We start from the raw sequence: 22,995 nt of genomic DNA on the forward strand, positions 1-22,995 counted from the left end.
CCAAGGTCAAGGGTCACAATTTTTTGTACCCACGGAAAGGTTTTTACACAAGGAATACCCTTGTGAAATATCAAAGCTCTAGCACTTAATGTTCAAAAGTTATTAGCAAGGTTAAAGTTTCAGACAGAATGACAGACAGGACAAAACAATATGCCCCCCATCTTCGATCTCGGGGGCATAAAAATCAAATATAAACAATTCAACACAATGCGTCTTTTTGTTTTTATTTCATAACACATATTATGAAAGAATGAAGCAGTCTGGTAATCAGCTGAGACAAGAGACACAAGGCCACAGGCTCGCAAAGCTCACCTGACAGATACACATCACAGGCTCGCATAGCTCACCCGGCAGATACACATCACAGGCTCGCAAAGCTCACCCGACAGATACACATCACAGGCTCGCAAAGCTCACCCGACAGATACACATCACAGGCTCGCATAGCTCACCTGACAGATACACATCACAGGCTCGCATAGCTCACCAGACAGATGCACATCAGAGGCGAATCCAGAAATTTCTGTTTGATGGGAAGGTTGAGGAGGGCTGCAGTAAAAGATAAGGGATTTAGGGGGCTTTGTTCAAAACCCTGGTGGGGGCCCAAAGGGACGAAATCCACTGAAGCTACTGAGTTTTTAAAAAAATGAATTACTTGTATATTTGTGTGTGTGTGTATGGGGGGGGGTCACTAACATTTTAACAGTGTGTCCTTAAGAAAGCTATATACCTAGTCAGAAAAGTGAATAGTGTTTGTATACCCAACTGTATTTATGTTATTATAACTTTACTCTTCTTCTGGGTGGATTCATATTCAAAAACAATGGAGCTGTGTGACTAAAGACGGCATTTCTTCCACCCCAAAGGGACCAGGGAAAAACAACCCTACAACTGATTCACCATAGCATGTTTTTGTTTCATTTTACTGAGATTTGAAATGTAAGTATTCCAGCCTTCCTAGTTTGGTGAATCATCCTAAAATGTAGTAAGTCTCTATCTAAAATTAAACAGTGGTTCCAAAAAAGATTTTCCAGACAAAGGAAAACCTCTCTCAGAGCCGACTAGATCCATCTGATCTAGACAAAGGAAAACCTCTCTCATAGCCGACTAGATCCGTCTGATCCAGACAAAGGACAACCTCTCTGAGCCGACTAGATCCATCTGTTCCAGACAAAGGAAAACCTCTCTCAGAGCCGACTAGATCCATCTGATCCAGACAAAGGACAACCTCTCTCAGAGCCGACTAGATCCGTCTGATCCAGACAAAGGACAACCTCTCTGAGCCAACTAGATCTGTCTGATCCAGACAAAGGACAACCTCTCTCAGAGCCGACTAGATCCATCTGATCTAGACAAAGGAAAACCTCTCTCATAGCCGACTAGATCCGTCTGATCCAGACAAAGGACAACCTCTCTGAGCCGACTAGATCTGTCTGATCCAGACAAAGGAAAACCTCTCTCAGAGCCGACTAGATCTATCTGATCCAGACAATTATGAAAACAAGGAGATTCTATAAAACAAAAATGTTGTCAACAATTTAGAATAAATAAAACATCAATAAAAATCTACAACGATAAAACAACACATCACACATCATCTGTACATATAGTGTATCATAGAGACTGATGGTCTGTTGTTAGAACCTGAAATACAGTCCGCATAAAATGTACCAGCTGATCAGATTAAACCATTTTTTATCAAGTTTATTGATAAAATATTGAGCACCCCTCACCCCCCACCCCTCCCCCAAATAGATACTAAGTGAAAATAAGAAGTTCATTGTTCAAAAAGTTGAGGACTGGAACATATTCATAATTTTTATATAATCAAAATTCATAAAAATTTTATACTATACTTTTAAATTAGTGATTTTTGGGAGGGAGGGGGGAGGTGTCCAGAAAATTTGGAATGGGATGCAACCTATAATTGTACTTTTTCTAAACAAAAAAATCACACAACCCTACTGAGCTACCCAGCTAGGCTATTTGATTTAAAAAAGGAATATACATGTATTGCTGATATTTATATTTTCATTCAAGTTTCAGAAGGAAGTCGGCCATTATGACGATGAAGTAACCCAGTGTACATTAAAAACCTCTTCTTTGATATACATTTTGGATCATGTTTTCAACGACAGAGAAGTGGAAATTATAGAAGTCTTGCATAGAAGTGGTTCCTAAAACACAAAATACAAAATGTTATCCAAACTTACAAACATGCGGACAAAAACTTGTGTGAACATCTGGACACCGAGAATGAGCTCAGTCTTCGTCTCCATCATCGTTCGAACATGAAAAGACTTCACGGCATGATTAAGTAAAATTGCATTAGTTTAGACCACATTAAAATGTTATGTATATATGTAATCACTGAAAGATGATTGTAAGAAAAAGATGTATTTAAGTCATTGCTGATTTTATATGCTATTAGATATATAAAATAGGCAAAATTCATACGTTAATCATTTTAAGATCGTTACAAGCCTTAGAACCGTACACACCTCTCCTATAGAAAATACAAATATATTAAGATTTTTCTTCATCCAACATGATTATCTACAATATTAATAATACACAACAGCACTACTGAAACATCTGCACCAAATTTCATTTAAAAATTATGTTTACAAACAAGCTTAATTGCAAATCTCAAACGAACATGTTCGCAATCACATTTATGTTATTTGACAATCACTATTCAAATGCATACAAAACTCTGAACCCTGTTACACTTGTAAACACACAAATCTATGCTACCCAGTAGCATAAAAATAAATCCAATTTCTAAGTAAAAATTACAAAGCTGATATATATATATGTATGTACATAGCAATGGTTCACAATACAAAAAAAATTCAAAATTAACAGACTAAAATTTGTTCTATTGATAGACCATCAAGCTGACCTGTAATGGTATGCGGGTCATCAGAAGCTAGTACATGTTTAGTCGTGTGGACAGAGTTAGGAGGGAGTTTTGTTGTAAGGGGAGGGGGTGGGGTAGGGGAGAGTGATAGTGAACACTGTGACTGGAGGATGGTTCTGCTGCTTCCTTACGTGGTAAGGTCGATTCACTATTGGCCAATGAAGATGGTGATTGTTGGGGAGTGGATCTCTGGTCTTGAGAGGTGGGTGTAACACGAGAACTACTGCTGGTGTGCGGTAGATGTGGCGAGGACTGGTGGTGTTCTTGTGGGGTGGGTCTCGTTGATGGCAGCAGGTGGTTCAGATGTCCTGCACTGTTCTGTGCATTATGTTGAAGATGAGATATAAATGATGGTGACATCAGGGAGGGGGACATGGTGGAAGATATGAGAGACAGCGGGGGGAGAGAATGTGGTGGCATCAGCGACGTCTGCACATGAGGAGACGAGGACAGAAGTGTAGTGGACGATATATTGCTAGATTGTTCAGAGGACATGTTGGGCGAAAGTTGATTTGATTCAAGTGGCCTTGACAAAGTGTCCTTGTGAAGGTCAATAAAACGACTAAAGTTTGATGTCCTTGGGTCACTAATGAAGGACAGTGGTACAGAGCTTCCCTTGTCCTTGGTCAGATCTGCTTTGGAATTATTAGTACTGGACTGGCGTGGTTTCCGTGGTTTGTATGGAAGTGGATAGGGGCCTTCAAAGGGACGCACATTTACATGCATCTACAAGCAGAAACATTCACTGACAAAGACATGAAACAATAAATTCAAGATAATGAAGTGACACATCGTTCATCAGAGTTACCTTGCTTTTCCAGATATATACTAGTATCTTACAAGATTTGCTATTCTGTTGGAAGTCATTTCAAAGCGGAATGCCTAGAGGCCTCTGAGGGTGCAAAACTTGGAGGGAACAAAACACATTCTTAGACTAACTTACACATATTCATGCCTTCAATAGGGGATTAGTTTGCCAGCCAGCTAGTCCTCCCCTCACTACCTTTAGTAAATATCTGAGGCCCAACCCTAGTAAACTATGTTACTGGTAAGCAATTTTGAGGCCCCCATCCTAGTAAATGCAGTCTGATTAAAACCAGATCTTTGATCCACTCTGATATTCTGATGTCACTAACATAAAGATCTGAAGACATTCCATATAGGGTCACATCAGAATGAACTTTAGATAAACCAATCAAATCATTGCTGGCGAAATCATCAGAGGTAGGAACAAGTGACAGTGAATCCCCAAGTGTTCCGGATAATGACTTGGGAAGGAACCATAAATGCTGAATTCAACATGTAAGAATAAATTTGATTGGTTCTTGTAGATTGGATGACCTTAGGTCATCAAAGTGCATGCAGACAGAACCCTATACAGGAAATCTTCGGATCTTTGTATTACCGACATCAGAATATTGGAGTGGATCAAAGATCTGGTTTAAATAAGACTGTAGTAAATCTGCCTTCATATCTTAATGGTGTGGTTTCTAAAAGGACTTAGTATTATTACCTTAATAGTGTGGGTTTTTTTTTTTTACACCCCCCCCCACTAGAAAATGTACCTTAATGGTGTGGTTTCTAAGCCCCACCCCCTCCCCAGTAACTATACTTTAATGGTGTGGTTTTTAACCCCCCCCCCCCCCCCCCCCCCCCGTAATAGTAAATATACTTTAATGTTGTGGTTTTTGAGCCCACCCTTTAATAAATGTACCTTAATGGTGTGGTTTTTGAGCCCCTCCTCCCCATTCCCCAGTAACAGTAAATATACTTTAGTGGTGTGGTTTTTAAGCCCACCCCTTAATAAATGTACCTTAATGGTGTGGTTTTTAGCCCCCCCCCCTCCCCAGTAACAGTAAATATACTTTAGTGGTGTGGTTTTTAAGCCCCCCCCCCTCCTCCCCAGTAACAGTAAATATACTTTAACGGTGTGGTTTTTGAGCCCCCCCCCCCCCCTCCCCAGTAACAGTACATATACTTTAATGGTGTGGTTTTTAAGGCCCCCCTCCCCATTAACAGTAAATATACTATAATGGTGTGGTTTTTAAGCCCCCCGCCCCTCCCCAGTAACAGTAAATATACTTTAATGGTGTGGTTTTTCACCCCACCCCCCCCTAACAGTAAACATACTTTAAAGATGTGGTTCTTTATTTTGAGCCCTCCCCCTTAGTAAATATATTTTAATGGTGTGGTTTTTGAGCCCCCCACCCCACCCCACCCCCACAACAGTAAATATACTTTAATGGTGTGGTTTTTGAGCCCCCCACCCCACCCCACCCCACCCCCCACAACAGTAAATATACTTTAATGGTGTGGTTTTTGAGGCCCCCCCCCAATAACAGTAAATATACTTTATTGGTGCGGTTTTTCAGCTCCCCCCCCCCCCCCCCCCATCATAGTAAATATACTTTAAAGGTGTGGTTTTTTATTTTGAGCCCTCCCCCTTAGTAAATATACTTTAATGATGTGGTTTTTGAGCCCTCCCCTTTAGTAAATGTACCTTAATGGTGTGGTTTTTTAGACTGCTTTCATTGGTGTAGGCTCGGCTACAGACAGAACACTGGTACTGTTTGTTAGCTGCTTTTTTCACATGGTCCTCATGGTTCCTCATGTGGTGATGGAGATTGGCCATCTGAGCAAAGGCCCGCTCACAACCATCAAAACAACACCGATACGGCTTCTCACCTACAACACATACAATACACTAATACCTACTCACACCCATCAATAACTTAAGCTAGGGCTTATTTTTCTGTTGCTAATAGTTAACTTTTATGTTGCTTGGGGTTACTTTATTTTTGCTATATGTAATCTTTATGTTGCTAGGGGTCAATTTACTGTTGCTATGGCTTACTTTTCTGTTGCTGTAGGTAACCTTAATGTTGCTATGGGTTACTTTACTGTTGCTATGGCTTACTTTTCTGTTGCTGTAGGTAACCTTAATGTTGCTATGGGTTACTTTGCTGTTGCTATGGCTTACTTTTCTGTTGCTATAGATGACCTTTATGTTGCTAAGGGTTACTTTACTGCTATGGCTTACTTTTCTGTTGCTATAGGTAACCTTAATGTTGCTATGGGTTACTTTATTGTTGCTATGGCTTACTTTTCTGTTGCTATAGGTAACATTTATGTTGCTAAGGGTTACTTTGCTATTGCTATGGCTTACTTTTCTGTTGCTATAGATAACCTTTATGTTGCTAAGGGTTACTTTTCTGTTGCTATAGGTAACCTTTACGTTGCCATGGTATATAAACATTGCTATGGGTTACCTGTGTGTATCCTTAGGTGTTGCTGCAAGTGACAGAGCTGCTTGAATCCTTTATCACAGAAGGAACATATGTGTTTGCGTATCCCACTGTGCACCAATGTATGCTGAGCCAACTGCTGCTTGCTCTTAAAGCCCTTGCTACAGTTAGGACAGATGTGTGTCCGGTCAGGATGGATGCTGGAATTGACCTCCATATATTGCTGGTCATTTGAGGTCAGCTGATGGTTGTCTGTGGCCATATCAGAGCTGTCCGCAGGGTGACGCAGGCTCAGGTCTACAAGATTAGGACAGGATGCCTATCATTCAGGTGAGATCAAAATGTCAAACAAACTCTGGAAGTAATTTTTACTACAAATGGGAATATCGACCATACTTTCTGGTTTATCCTTCTGAACTTGACTCAAGCCAGAATTCTCCTCTATTTCTTTATGAAACTTGGGGAAAAGCTACCTAACCTAGCACAAAGATATGTAATATTATCATGGTAAAACTTCAAGTTTAATGAAGAAGATTTTGGCAAGATTTTTAAGGAGTTACCGTGAAATCATTTTAATTCGTGCGGGCCAATGTTCATGGATAAGCAAAATATTGCTGGTTCATGGGGACGTAATTTCATGGGTAAACGATGTGATGTCACTAGGAGAGATAACTCTACTTGGTTTAAAAAAATGTTCGAGTACACATAAATTCGTGGGTAAGAGTGACCCATGAAATCCAGGAACATCAATCCCCCCACCCACAATGATGATTCCACAGTAAATATCTGATTTAAATAAAAACTTTCAGAATACTCTTAACACAAAGATCTGTGGTTTCTGTTGATTTTTTTTCTGTTCAAAGGTTCAAGGACAAGGTCACTGCAGGCTTATGGATAGCTCATTCTACAGTCTTCATTCATCAATTGTGTGTATAATTTTTAAATTAGGCTCACAGAAAATCTAACCTCTTCTAAAAGGAAATTGATACAAAATAAAAAAAATAAAATAATTGAGGCATGGCTCTATATATAAATTTTGGCTTATTTTGGTTGTAATAAGTACAAATGTAAAATTTCTAAGAATTAAGGCATTTTTGAATTTTCAATAATGTTCAAAAGTTGAAATATATCACCCCTCCTGAATATACATAATTTCACTCTGTACAAATTGTCCCCAATGTTTTGGACTAATTGAGAAATCATGGGAATAAATTACATTCTATATATTCATTTACTTATAAAAGCATAATTCTAGTTTTCAATTCCATCATTTCAGAAATAAAATTCTGTTTGTAGCAGATGTCATTAAGGACAGATAAACTGAGTACAAGAGCTCTACGGAGCACATTACTAACCTCAGCTACTACACATAGCACACTGTTAACCTCAGCTACTACACGGAGCACATTGCTAACCTCTGCTACTACACTCAGCTACTACACATAGCACATTGCTAACCTCAGCTACTACACGGAGCACACTGCTAACCTCAGCTACTACACGGAGCACATTGCTAACCTCAGCTACTACATATAGCACATTGCTAACCTCAGCTACTACACTCAGCTACTACACATAGCACACTGCTAACCTCAGCTACTACACAGCACATTGCTAACCTCAGCTACTACACAGACATTGCTAATCTCAGCTACTACACGGAGGACATTGCTAACCTCAGCTACTACACGGAGCACACTGCTAACCTCAGCTACTACACAGACATTGCTAACCTCAGCTACTACACGGAGCACACTGCTAACCTCAGCTACTACACTCAGCTACTACACATAGCACATTGCTAACCTCAGCTACTACACATAGCACACTGCTAACCTCAGCTACTACACATAGCACATTACTAACCTCAGCTACTACACATAGCACATTGCTAACCTCAGCTACTACACAGACATTGCTAACCTCAGCTACTACACAGAGCACATTGCTAACCTCAGCTACTACACATAGCACACTGCTAACCTCAGCTACTACACATAGCACATTACTAACCTCAGCTACTACACATAGCACATTACTAACCTCAGCTACTACACAGACATTGCTAACCTCAGCTACTACACATAGCACATTGCTAACCTCAGCTACTACACATAGCACACTGCTAACCTCAGCTACTACACATAGCACATTACTAACCTCAGCTACTACACATAGCACATTACTAACCTCAGCTACTACACAGCACATTACTAACCTCAGCTACTACACATAGCACACTGCTAACCTCAGCTACTACACATAGCACATTGCTAATCTCAGCTACTACATGGAGCACATTGCTAACCTCAGCTACTACACATAGCACACTACTAACCTCAGCTACTACACATAGCACATTACTAACCTCAGCTACTACACGGAGCACATTGCTAACCTCTGCTACTACACTCACCTACTACACATAGCACATTGCTAACCTCAGCTACTACACGGAGCACACTGCTAACCTCAGCTACTACATGGAGCACATTGCTAACCTCAGTTACTACATATAGCACATTGCTAACCTCAGCTACTACACTCAGCTACTACACATAGCACACTGCTAACCTCAGCTACTACACAGCACATTGCTAACCTCAGCTACTACACGGAGCACACTGCTAACCTCAGCTACTACACATAGCACATTGCTAACCTCAGCTACTACATATAGCACATTGCTAACCTCAGCTACTACACGGAGCACATTGCTAACCTCAGCTACTACACATAGCACACTGCTAACCTCAGCTACTACACTCAGCTACTACATATAGCACATTGCTAACCTCAGCTACTACACTCAGCTACTACACGGAGCACATTGCTAACCTCAGCTACTACACATAGCACATTGCTAACCTCAGCTACTACATATAGCACATTGCTAACCTCAGCTACTACACATAGCACACTGCTAACCTCAGCTACTACACATAGCACACTGCTAACCTCAGCTACTACACATAGCACACTGCTAACCTCAGCTACTACACATAGCACACTGCTAACCTCAGCTACTACACATAGCACATTGCTAACCTCAGCTACTACACATAGCACACTGCTAACCTCAGTTACTACACATAGCACACTGCTAACCTCAGCTACTACACATAGCACACTGCTAACCTCAGCTACTACACATAGCACACTGCTAACCTCAGCTACTACATATAGCACACTGCTAACCTCAGCTACTACACATAGCACATTGCTAACCTCAACTACTACACTCAGCTACTACACGGAGCACATTGCTAACCTCAGCTACTACACATAGCACACTGCTAATCTCAGCTACTACACGGAGGACATTGCTAACCTCAGCTACTACACAGACATTGCTAACCTCAGCTACTACACAGACATTGCTAACCTCAGCTACTACACGGAGCACACTACTAACCTCAGTTACTACACTCAGCTACTACACGGAGCACATTGCTAACCTCAGCTACTACACTCAGCTACTACACATAGCACATTGCTAACCTCAGCTACTACACTCAGCTACTACACGGAGCACATTGCTAACCTCAGCTACTACACTCAGCTACTACACATAGCACATTGCTAACCTCAGCTACTACACTCAGCTACTACACGGAGCACATTGCTAACCTCAGCTACTACACTCAGCTACTACACATAGCACACTGCTAACCTCAGCTACTACACTCAGCTACTACACATAGCACATTGCTAACCTCAGCTACTACACTCAGCTACTACACATAGCACACTGTTAACCTCAGCTACTACACGGAGCACACTGCTAACCTCAGCTACTACACAGACATTGCTAACCTCAGCTACTACACGGAGCACATTGCTAACCTCATCTACTACACGGAGCACACTGCTAACCTCAGCTACTACACTCAGCTACTACACATAGCACATTGCTAACCTCAGCTACTACACGGAGCACACTGCTAACCTCAGCTACTACACGGAGCACATTGCTAACCTCAGCTACTACACGGAGCACATTGCTAACCTCAACTACTACACGGAGAACATTGCTAACCTCAGCTACTACACTCAGCTACTACACAGACATTGCTAACCTCAGCTACTACACGGAGCACACTGCTAACCTCAACTACTACACAGAGCACACTGCTAACCTCAGCTATTACACGGAGCACACTGCTAACCTCAACTACTACACAGAGCACACTGCTAACCTCAGCTATTACACGGAGCACATTGCTAACCTCAGCTACTACACTCAGCTACTACACGGAGCACACTGCTAACCTCAGCTACTACACGGAGCACATTGCTAACCTCAGCTACTACACGGAGCACATTGCTAACCTCAGCTACTACATATAGCACATTGCTAACCTCAGCTACTACACTCAGCTACTACACATAGCACACTGCTAACCTCAGCTACTACACAGCACATTGCTAACCTCAACTACTACACGGAGCACTTTGCTAACCTCAGCTACTACTATTCCCACATAAAACATCAAATTTCAATTGTACCCCTTCTTATTATAATGCCTAGGGTTATGCTGTGAACAAACCTGAAACCTAAATCAATTTCAAAAATTGCCCTCTGTGGTTTTCGATAAAATTGAAGATTCACTCTTTATAAAAAATTCTTGTGAAATAGTTTCACCTCATTTGTGGCCCTGCCCTGACCCTGAACAAATTTGAACTTTCTCTAAGTGAGGATTTTCGTTGATTTGACATATTCTACCACTGTGGTTCCTGAGAATATTTTTTTTAAGAATGTTCCTATATATAATCCTATACATTGTTCCCCTTTGGTGCCCCTCCTTAGCCTCGGATGCCACGGCTTGAACAAACTCCAATCTTCATTATATGGAATCTTTTACACATTACAAGTTCTGCCTTCAATGCCTCAGTAGTTCTTGAGAAGATTTTTAAGCACCCCATCTTACTTTCACTCACTGATCTCCCAATGGATAAAATTGATCATATTTTGCTCAAGAAAATGAAAATGTGAAAAGTTACCGATGACAGACTATATGGGCAAAGTTTAATCAGACAAAGCTCAATTGAGATAAAAATTGTCATCATATCAATGTTACTATGGTTACAGTTGTTTAAGTAAGGGAATACAATGACAAAATATTGAAATGCTTTTTAATGTGTGAAGTATGTGCACTGATCCATTTTCATTCCACAAATCTAATTCTATTTCACCAACACAAGAAAAAAATCAAATATCTGTATTTGCATAATACAAAGTGCAATATAAAATTCAATACTAAAGTTCCCTATTCTTACATCATTGACACGAGACAGAATTTCATTTCAAACACTAATTCAAAACAACAGCACATATCACTATGGTAACTGCTTAAAGGACATGGTGCAATTTTGGTCATAGTTGGCCTTGAAAGCAAACATTACTGGTTTTTTATTTATTTTTCACTTTAAAATGTTTGTTCCCTTTCGGGAAATCTTTATCATCTGAAGTGTTCAAAATAATCTTCATAACTGTATATTATTAAATCATGGAATCAATTTAATTTTTGGAATTTACATACCGTCAGAAAAAACAACTAACTATAATAACATTGATGTGACTAATTCAGCATGGTATATAATTTGATTTTATTATTGTTAGTTGTGATTAAAGACTCTGAGGTATTCAATGTATAATGACCATATTTCATATCTAATAAATGGATGGTGGAATTTTTGTAATCATGGTATCATTTTGAAGGGTTCATCGAATAAAAATAATCCACCATAGGAATTTTCAAAATTTTGTTTACTGCTTGATTTATTTCACCTAGAATTTAACATTGAAGTATATGGGAAAAGCATGTTTTATTACAATATTTTAAAAAGAAATTATATTTTCATACCAATCTCTTGGTAGAAAGTTACATACACTTTCTCTTAATGAAAATATGAAATAAAATTAATCATTGACCACACACATTTTTAGAAAATTAGATTTTTCTTATTTTTACAAAGGGCAGACAACTCTTCCAAAAAGTCTTAAGTGCAAAAAGGTCAGTGCAAAAAGGTCAGCTTCTAATCATTTACCAGTCATGTGAATTTCATCTGCTTCACTTTCATCATTATTTAACAATAAACATTTATGTTGATCTAAATCCTTCAAAATTGTTCATTATCCTTTCATTATACATGGAATACCTTAAATAACATTACTGTTTTGACATCTTGTTATACATGATGTCATGCATTCAATACACATTCTTACGAGGTAGACAATTATTTTTTCACCATCAAGATCAGTTCATTAATGAAAATATGCTATTTTTAAAATATGAAAGTGGATGTGTCTAAGCAAAAACAAATGCCCCTGCCTAAGGGCCATAACTCTGCCAAAAGCCATCCACCCAGATTTATATATATGCATATTCTCATGATTTAAACAATAAAAATGCTTTCTTTGTTGTTTCATTGGGTGATGAAGCATTAGTGGGGAATGCTATTTTTTCTGCAATGATTGTAAGTTACCTTCATCACCTGATTAAACAACAAAGAAAGACATTTTATTTTTCATATTTTAATGTATTTTTCAAAAATATAAACTCGACTTAAGTACTGAAATATCATATCATCGACCCATTTGTTACTATTTACGTAAATGGAACAGCCAATACACCTTTTCATCTTGACGACACTCCATACTTGGTAATGAATATGTGGTACTAAAACAATGGATCAAACTAGTTTGCAACAAACACATTAATTGTCTATGATGAAACCAATGTCAATTTCTAAAGAAACTAAATGTTTTACCACGTACATTTTCCATAGTTTTTTTGCCCAAAAAATTCTATTATTTGACTTTTAAATAAAATGTCAAGTTCAAAGATCATCAAAATTGGCATGTAATACATTGTTTTATCATGGTATATCCACATACCAAATATCAAAGGCCTATGTCAAAAAACTAAAGTTATGGTACTGACAAAACAAGAGGCCCATGGGCCTAGAATCGCTCTTCTGATACATTGTAGAACAGGCAAATATTCTCACTAACCAAGATTCATCAATTAACAAAGTTTGATGATGTTAAGTCAAATAGTACCTGAAAATTTAAATGTAACTGTCCAAACATAGGTCACGGTGACCTACTTTTGGTTGACACACTGAAGACTCAAGATGCATCAACTGACAAGTCAAATAGTATTCAAATATAGCCATCAAATTCCAAAAGAAGGCCACAGTGACCTACTTTTTGGTTGACACACTCCAAAGACTCAAGATGCATCAACTGACAAAGTTTGATAATTGAAGTCAAATAGTATCTGAAATATTCAGATATAAACATCAAATTCCAAAAGTAGGTCACAGTGACCTACTTTTTGGTCGACACACTCTGAAGACTCCAGACCCATCAACTGACAAAGTTTGATGATTGTAAGTCAAATAGTATCTGAAATATTCAAATATAGCCGTTAAAATCCAAAAATAGGTCACGGTGACCTACTTTTTAGTCAACACACTCTGAAGACTCAACATGCATCAACTGACAAAGTTTGATAATTGAAGTCAAATAGTATCCGAAATATTAAAATATAGCCGTCAAATTCCAAAAGTAGGTCATGGTGACCTACTTTTTAGTCAACAAACTATGAAGACTCAAGATGCATCAACTGACAAAGTTTGATGATCCTAGCTTTCATAGTGTCCAAAATATGCATCTAAAATTGAAAATGTGAAGTTTGAATCTCTGCAAAATTCAAAAAGTAGGTCACTGTGACCTACTTTTTTTAAAAAAAATAATATGTTTTGAGGCCTCTAGACGCATCAACTTACAAGGTTCAATGATTCTAAATCTCTCGGTATCTGAAATAACAACCTAAAATGTATTCATAAATGATTAGCCATAAAATTCAGAAAGTAGGTCATGGTGACATACTTTTCACATGACGCACTTCAAGGTCCCATGATCCATCAACTGACAACTTTTGATGATCATAGGCTCAAAAGTGTCCAAGATATGCATCAAAATCCATTTAATAATAATTACCTGCGAAATTCAAAACGTAGGTCACCATGACCTACTTTTGAGACAACATGATATTAGGTCCTAAGATGCATCAACTGACAAAATTTGATGATCCTAGTCCTTATCCTAAGCAAAATATCAAAGTTTTTTAACAAACAAAATTTAAGGTCAACTTTGAAGTGACCTTGAGACCACACCCTTTGCCCCAGGATAATGCCTTGAACAATTTATTTATCTACAACTTATGCTCATCCTTATGCATAAGTTTGGTGATAATTTGCCCAGTGGTTCTTGAGAAGAAGATTTTTTAGCAACCACTACTTTTGTTTGCATTTTCCTAATTATCTTCCTTTGTTAAAAGGTCACAACCCTAGTTTTAGTACAAATCAAAGCCCTTGGGCCAAGGATACCCTGTGACAAATTTGACAAAAATTGGCCAAGGGGTTCTTGAGATATAACCCTTTTCCCAAAAAGTTGACGCACACCGCACGCCAGACATATGGCCATATGATTAGCTCTTTGAGCCTTCAGCTCAGAAGAGCTAAAAAGCCTCAAAAATTCTATTGATTGACCTTTATGTAAAAGGTCAGTGTCAAAGGTCACCAAAATGGTACGCAACACATATATATCATTACTACAGTAACTTGATCTGAAGAGTTGGATCACGTGAAGTTGACAGGCACAGATTATCAGATCACACAAGACACAGAGTCAAGTTGGATCTGATGATCTATGCCATTCAACAAGACATAATCCAACTCTTCGGATCAAATTACTGTAGTAATGATGAATTTATTATATACTCCCTTATGCATTTCATTTATAAGATGCTAAATGTAATCCAAATTATCAAAAACAGACATGCAGTTTTGTTTGTGACATGGTTGATATTTCCCACACAAAAAAAGTTGCTTTGATACATTGTAACGTCATCAGTTTCAGAGGATACTGATACAGAATAAGAAAACCAGTGTGGTGATCCAAAAATTCGGATCAAACTCTGAAATTAACAATATCAAAAAACGATACATTGATGGGTACATAATAAACTGTTTTATCATGGTATACCCACATACCAAATATCAAAGGCCTATGTCAAAAGACAAAAAAGTTATGGCCCGGACAAACTTTTATGAGAAACGGAAGAATTCACACTTCTGGGCAGGGGAGACATGATATAAGGGAAAAGATTCTGTGAATGTAAATACATATCTATATCCCAAATTTTAATTCAAATCATCCACGTATGACTGATTTAATGAGTGGAAACTGTGATATATTTGAAATTTTTCGAAGTCCATGGGCCTAAACTCTGCCAAAAACTATTTAATTGAAACCACATACCAACTTGACCTGCATATTTTCAGGTTGTTTCTCTATCCCAAATTTCAATTCAAAGAATCCACGATGAGAGGAAATTGTGATTTCTTTGAAAATTTTCAAAGTCTAAGGGACAAAACTCTGCCAAAACAATTTTGAACTGAACCAATTGCTGTTCATATTTTTTTTTAAACAAAAGGTCCATGGGCCACATCGCTCACCTGAGTCACCTTGGCCCATATATATATATATTCGCATGTGAAACTTAGATTCCTATTGTGGCTCCAACCTACCCCCGGGGGCCACAATGTTTACAAAAATGAATCTGCACTATGTTAAGAAGCTTTCATGTAAATGTAAACTTTTCTGGCCCAGTAGTTCTAGAGAAGATTATTAAAGATTTTCCCTATATATTTTTATGCAAAACTTTGATCCCCTATTGTGGCCCCAACCTAATCCTGGGGGCCATAGTTTTAACAAACTTGAACCTTGAACTGAACCAATTCCTGTTCATTTTTTTTTAAACAAAAGGTCAATGGGCCACATTGCTCACCTGAGTCACCTTGGCCCATATTTAAAGATTTTCCCTATATATATTCGCATGTGAAACTTAACATTCCTATTGTGGCCCCAACCTACCCCCGAGGGCCATATCATCATCAGGGCCATATTATCATCGGCATTTTGATTAACGTGCAGGATTAGGTGCATCTTCCACAGCAGTGGGCACCCTTCCAGGTAACTGGCTTGCTGCACGCATGGCAGACCTAACATTTGACTTCCAGGCATCTCTGTCCAATGGGTCAACATCACGAAGTCCTCACTCACGCTGGTCTTTTTCTAACTGTGCTTTCCAGGTCATCTTTGGTCTCCCTGGTTGTCGTCCTCCCTCTTTTTTCATATTGAAGACATTATTGATTGTGCCACTGGATCTAGCAACGTGCCCAAACCAGCGTAGCCTCTTCTCCCGCAGGATAGCGTCAAGGTCATCGATCCCAAGTCGTGCCAGTAGCTCGCTTGATCTGACACTAGCCATGTCTTCTGGCTTTACCCTGCAAATCTGTCTGACCATGGCTCTGTCATTTCGTCGTAGGCGAAGGAGGTCTGGTTTTGGCAAGGGCCACGTCTCACTTGCATACAGCATCACGCTATGCACATATGTACTGTACAACCTGCCACAGGTCTTATAGGAAAGATGACGGGAAGAGAGGACAGGCAGTAGTTCCCAGGCCGTCTTCACACGAGTGATCGTTGAGAGCACACATCCTCCAGCTGCAGACAGCATGTCACCTAAGTAGCAGAAGGAAGCTACTACCTCTAGCTTGTCTGTTCCAACTTGAAATTCCCTCCGTGGTCTCCCATCTATTGGACGAGCAGTTCCTAGGCATCTAGCGCAGCGGTAATTGGGATCCTCTATCAAGTGTTTAAGGCCACTGCACATCTTATGCACCCAGTGCTTACATCCCTTCCAATGTTTACAAACATGAGTCTGAACTATGTCAGAAACCTTTCATGTAAATGTAAACTTTTCTGGCCCAGTAGTTCTTGAGAAGATTGTTAATGATTTTCCCTATATATTTTTATGCAAAACTTTGATCCCCTATTGTGGTCCCAACCTACCACTAGGGGCCATGATTTTGACAAGTTTGAATCTGCACTATGACAGGAAGCTTTCAGGTAAATGTAAACTTTTATAGCCCAGTGGTTCTTGAGAAGACGATTTTAAAAGATTTTCCATATATATTCACATTTAAAACTTTGATCCCCTATTGTGGCCCAAACCTTCCCCCTGGAGTCATGCTTTTAACAACCTGAATCTGCACTATATCAGGAAGCTTTCATTTATATTTAAGTTCTTTTGGTCGAGTGGTTCTTGAGAAAAATTTTAAATGACCCCACCCATTTTTGCATTTTTGTGATTATCTCCCCTTTGAAGGGGTATGGCCCTTCATTTGAACAAACTTGAATCCCCATCACCTATTGATGATTTGTTCCAAGTTTGATTGAAATTCGCCAAATGGTTCTGGAGAAGATTTTCTTATATATCAGCTTGTAAAACTTTGACCCCCTTATGTAAGCCCCACCCTACCCTCGGAGGCCATGATCTGAACAAATTTGAATTTACTCTAAATTATGAAGCTTTCACTTAAATCTCTACTCATACAACCTGGTGGTTCTAAATGAGAGGAAGATTTTTAAAGATTTTCCCTATATATTTGCATGTAAAATTTGATCCCCTTTTGTGGACCCATCCTACCCCTAGCCCAGGTCATGATTTTGACAAACTTGAATCTCCACTATGTCAGGAAGCTTTCATGTAAATCTCAGCTTTTCGAGCACAGTGGTTCTTGTTGAGAAGATTTTTCAATGTCCCCACCCTAATTTTGCACTTTTGTGATTATCTCCCCTTTGAAGGGAGCATGACCCGTCATTTGAACAAACTTGAATGCCCTTCACCCAAGGACAATTTGTTCCAAGTTTGATTGAAATTGACCCAGTGTTTCTGGAGAAGACGAAAATGTGAAAAGTTTAAAACAACAACGACAGTCACACAGACAAACAACGGACAAATTTTGATTTGAAAAGCTCACTTGAGCCTGAATCTGCTCCGGTGTGCTAATTATACAGAAATGCTTTATATTGGGGAGATGAAGAAATAGCTTTAGGAAAAAAATGGTAGAAATGTCGCGTATGATCTTAATTATTATGTAACTGAAAGATAAAGCCAAAAAAAATTTATATCTTGTATTTGTGCTTGTTTTTGTTATGAAATGATTCCCCATCCCTGACAAGTTCTCCTCTGGTTCAATATCCCCAGACAGGTGAAGGAACACACAGAGACAGACACAATCGTTATTTCAGTGTACAGTTTTATCTAATACCAAAATCAAACTGTAAAATTTAAATCAAATTATATCATTCACAAATTGTACTTGGTTGTTGTGACTTTTTTAAATTTCGTACCATACGCATGCCCTGGCATGGCAAGGATTATTTATTCAATGTGTGATATAATAAAATCAGGTGTAGCATGTCAAGGTATTACCTGACCCATTTACAATCTCACTGTCTCAATAAAAAATCATCACTCCCTTTCATTTGGAATCATGTAGCATATTTTCTTAAAATAAACATCGCTCCTTACAATTCCTGGCATTTGGTGAATACAGATTGAATTATATTTTCTTATGAAGAGATGAAATTTGAATTTGGAACAACTAATGAAATAAATATCTCTGAAATAAGTCAGCTATGCTTAATTTCTTAGATACAACAGAAAATATACCTAGTAACTGTAGTATAAAATATTACAATATTGTTAATATTTATGAAGCATGAATCTTAGGCATTCATTACATAAAATATCCACCCCTTAAATTTATTGATCCCCCCCCCCACACTTACCCTGCGGATTCCTGGGAAACTGCGAGACGCTGTTGGGACTGTCTACCGAAAGCGACATTGCTCCCAATGAGGGCAGGCTGTAGGACGGCCTTCCCGGGGGTAGGGGCTGAGGGGGTTGAGCCTGCTGCTGTCCGTACGACAGAAGCGTTGACACTGCAGTGGCTGCCTCCGTCATGCTGTCCCTGTTAGCAGACATTAACCAGTAGGTTAGCAACAGCTTAAAATTCTCAAACCATGGGTCCATCATACATGTAGGTCAAAAGAGACCAAACACAGACAGCCGGTGTAAAGTTTTTCCTTGAATTCCAACTTTTTATTTTCTGTCTGGATTCACATTCAATTTTGCACTTGGCTATTCTTTATACAGATTTTTCATCGTTTGACCATTATACAGTAAGCCATCATTTTACAGAGGGCATTCAAGTCCTTATGGAACCAAACTCGATTTGTCATTTGTCATATACAATCAATCGTCAGGTACTTTCAGTCACAAACTAGATCCCCATTTGAAAGATTCATTTGAGTTGTTTTTTCAATAAGTGCTGCTTTTTTTACACATTAATTTCTCTTGAGAGCACTAAGTTTTTTATTTAAAACAGCTATTACGTAACTTCAATGCATCAATCATCAGCAATTCTTGGCAAAGAAAATAAAATGAAATTGCCACATCCATTAAAAACTTGAAAATATATATCACACAGGATTTTGGATTGCTGGTATATTGATCACAAATGTAAATTTCCATACACTATTATGTAACACTGTAAAACCTGCATTTTAATTGATCACTCTCTTCAATTAATCCAGATTTAATTGCATCGATCGAAGAATCTGACAAAATTGTTTCACGTTTCTCTTGAAACACAGTGATGTAATATTATGCATGCCATTTCAAGCTTGGAGAAATATATTAAAAGTTTTCACATCTCGTCTTCATCAGGAAGAATAAATATCTGCTATCTGTAGTTAATGATACACAGATATCGCATTCTAAATCATGCACATTCCATCAATTTCATCTCCTGCACACATCTATTTTTATCAAAATCTACTGCATTCAAATATTGAGTTGAATTTTCTGATATCAATATCCTCCATCACTACTAGTTAAATTGTGTATTGCATAATACAAATTTGAAGCACATTCTTCTATTACTTCTTTTGACAGGCTGTCGACTAACACACAAACTTGCACAAATCAATTTTTTTTTCATAATCATGTGCAGTTTTCTGAATGCATTTTTCGATTAAGAGCCTAACACTGGAGATTAGCATGTTAACCAAGACACAGAAAAATGCTTCGTAGATTCAGACATCTCCATGGCTAAAAGAATCCTTCAAGTTTATGTAATCAAATGTTTGAATAAATCCCACATTTCACATGACAGCTCATTGTCACATGGTCTCTGGTAGAAATTCTCAGACTAAACAAAACCCCATGAACTTTCTATCACCACCCAAATCCAGCTCACTCTGTTTTGAAAATATACATCCTACACGCTTGAGTGATGCCGTTTTTTTTATAAAAATGTACATTTCAATTTAAATTTGTCCCCAGTGCCCGGTTAAATATTTGCCACCAGACTTTCTCTTGTTGTTGTATGGCCAGTGTATCTATAAAATGTCACTCAGTTTTACCTGTGTTTACCTGTACAGAGACAGACAGGTATCAAGGTGCATATACAAAAATATGGACCATTAGTCATACCAAACTGTTCCAAGGGCTGTATTCTGTGAACTTTAAAATTAAATCTGAATTGCTTTATACTTTTTTTATTGCTATTTTTGTTATTTTTTGTTTTTTCATTTGTTTTTTATTTTTGGTTCGTTTTTTTCTCATAAGTTAATTATGGAATCCAGGAAGCTATGTGTGTGTTACACAAATGTTCGTTAATTTCAAGGTTACACACACATGCACAGAAATCAATACTTTGTTATCAAATTAAAAATAAATATATTTTCTTTACAAAAAAATTAGATTTCCTGTGACTATTATTTTTGTCTCATCATAGACAGTTCACCATACACATTTCCTCACATGAACTTTTTGACAAGTAGCTCTTTTCTTTTGAGGGATTTCATTTCTAAGAAAGCAATGGCTGAAATTATACAATACAAATGAAATACATATATAATCTATATACACTTGATTCTAAACTCGAGCAAAATTTCACTGCCAAGTGTAAGAATTACATGTACATCCCAAACAGTGTGAAAATTGTGATTGTGGACAAACTATACCCATGTATATGAAATGGTCTGATTGTCCGGACAGCCCTGGACACTGTATATATGTAAGACAGACTGATTGTGGGGACAGCTCCGGACACTGTATATATGTGAGACAGACTGATTGTGAGGACAGCCCCGGACACTGTATATATGTGTCACAGACTGATTGTGAGGACAGCCCCGGACACTGTATATATGTGTCACAGACTGACTGTGGGGACAACCCCGGACACTGTATATATGTGTCACAGACTGATTGTGGGGACAGCTCCGGACACTGTATATATGTGTGACAGACTGACTGTGGGGACAGCCCTGGACACTGTATATATGTGTGACAGACTAATTGTGAGGACAGCCCCGGACACTGTATATATGTGTGACAGACTAATTGTGAGGACAGCCCCGGACACTGTATATATGTGTGACAGACTAATTGTGAGGACAGCCCCGGACACTGTATATATGTGTGACAGACTGACTGTGGGGACAGCCCCGGACACTGTATATATGTGTGACAGACTAATTGTGAGGACAGCCCCAGACACTGTATATATGTGTGACAGACTGACTGTGGGGACAGCCCCGGACACTGTATATATATGTGAGACAGACTGATTGTGGGGACAGCCCCGGACACTGTATATATGTGTCACAGACTAATTGTGAGGACTGCCCCAGACACTGTATATATGTGTCACAGACTGATTGTGGGGACAGCCCCGGACACTGTATATATGTGAGACAGACTGATTGTGAGGACAGCCCCGGACACTGTATATATGTGTGACAGACTGATTGTGGGGACATATACCTATGTAAAATACTAAATTGCATGATGCATGGAAAACAATGTGTGCATCACTTTGCACTACGGTGGAGAAAGAGATTGATGAAACCCCACTCCCTTTGGGAAGCCAATTCTTTTCAAAAAATTTCAGATCAAAATATTTGATATCTATAAAGCACTTTCTTTTACCAATTCAAAAATCTCTATAGAGTTATATTTCAAATATTTGGTTTCATTCAATAAACACACCTACTGGATTGTTGTTTTGTAGTGGGAAAAACTTTGACAAGTATTAGCCATACTTTTCCCTCTTCAGATCTTTGTTATGATAATGCTTTTTTTCTAGCGTCTTCAGTACATTATCTAGACAGTTGATATTGCCTTCCTCTACACAGGGTAGGTCATTCCAGCATAACGAATGGAGGCCGAGAGGAAATGAACACCCACCACAACAATATGAAGGCTCTGTCATTTCCTCATGAATGCAGCGACTGATAAAACGAAGACAAATATGTTCCAAGAAACAGGGTATAATAATCCCATTCCATCAAAAATATTACTCTGTTAACTTCATCAAAGACAAGAGGCCTGCAGCCAGGAAAGCTCACCTGATGCACTGACACATGCAATGACCAAAATATACATTCTGCAAAGATGGATTTTCTTTAGGCTTCATAGCAAATTAAGTGATTGCTACTTTAACTTTTAGGAACACTGCATAAAATGAGTAGATGAGATGTCATTAATGAAATATATCATAAGTAGCTGCCCATCACAATCAGGCAGGGGTGGCACAGATAATTTTTGAACCCTCAAAGACAATTTAGGTTCACATAAACTCTTATTCAACCAAGTGAATTTCCAAAACATAAAAACTGATGATTTTCACTTTTTGGCATACCAGATATTTAGAAAATTCATCTAAATAATCTTTGATTATGATGTAATTTTCATAGCAGTTCGTACATTATGGCAGACTACGAAATATATCATTAAAGTTATTTAGTCCAAATTATCTTTATTACAGCCCAAATCAAAATAAATTGTATAAAACACACAACCTGTGGTCTTATCATTAGATGAGTTGGAT

At 38.4% G+C, this 22,995-nt stretch overlaps 1 protein-coding gene across 2 annotated transcripts in view; it reads right to left on the minus strand.

The window, feature by feature from the left end:
• Window positions 1–210: 210 nt before the first annotated feature.
• LOC125669292 (Krueppel homolog 1-like) overlaps window positions 211–22,995 on the minus strand; it is a 39,394-nt gene continuing 16,609 nt past the window's right edge. Inside the window, exons 3-6 of one of the 2 annotated variants that reach the window (XM_048903787.2) lie at window positions 18,884–19,065; window positions 6,193–6,465; window positions 5,424–5,608; window positions 211–3,649 (exon numbers count right to left, since the gene is read on the minus strand). In XM_048903787.2, coding sequence (XP_048759744.1) covers window positions 2,933–3,649; window positions 5,424–5,608; window positions 6,193–6,465; window positions 18,884–19,058 — 1,350 coding nt within the window. In that variant the 5' untranslated portion in view covers window positions 19,059–19,065 and the 3' untranslated portion in view covers window positions 211–2,932. Of the gene's footprint in view, window positions 3,650–5,423; window positions 5,609–6,192; window positions 6,466–18,883; window positions 21,290–22,995 lie in introns of those variants that run through there. The other variant, XM_048903763.2, reaches the window with a different exon arrangement.

This window comes from Ostrea edulis, chromosome 1, assembly GCF_947568905.1.
Source record: "Ostrea edulis chromosome 1, xbOstEdul1.1, whole genome shotgun sequence".
NCBI lineage: Eukaryota > Metazoa > Mollusca > Bivalvia > Ostreida > Ostreidae > Ostrea > Ostrea edulis.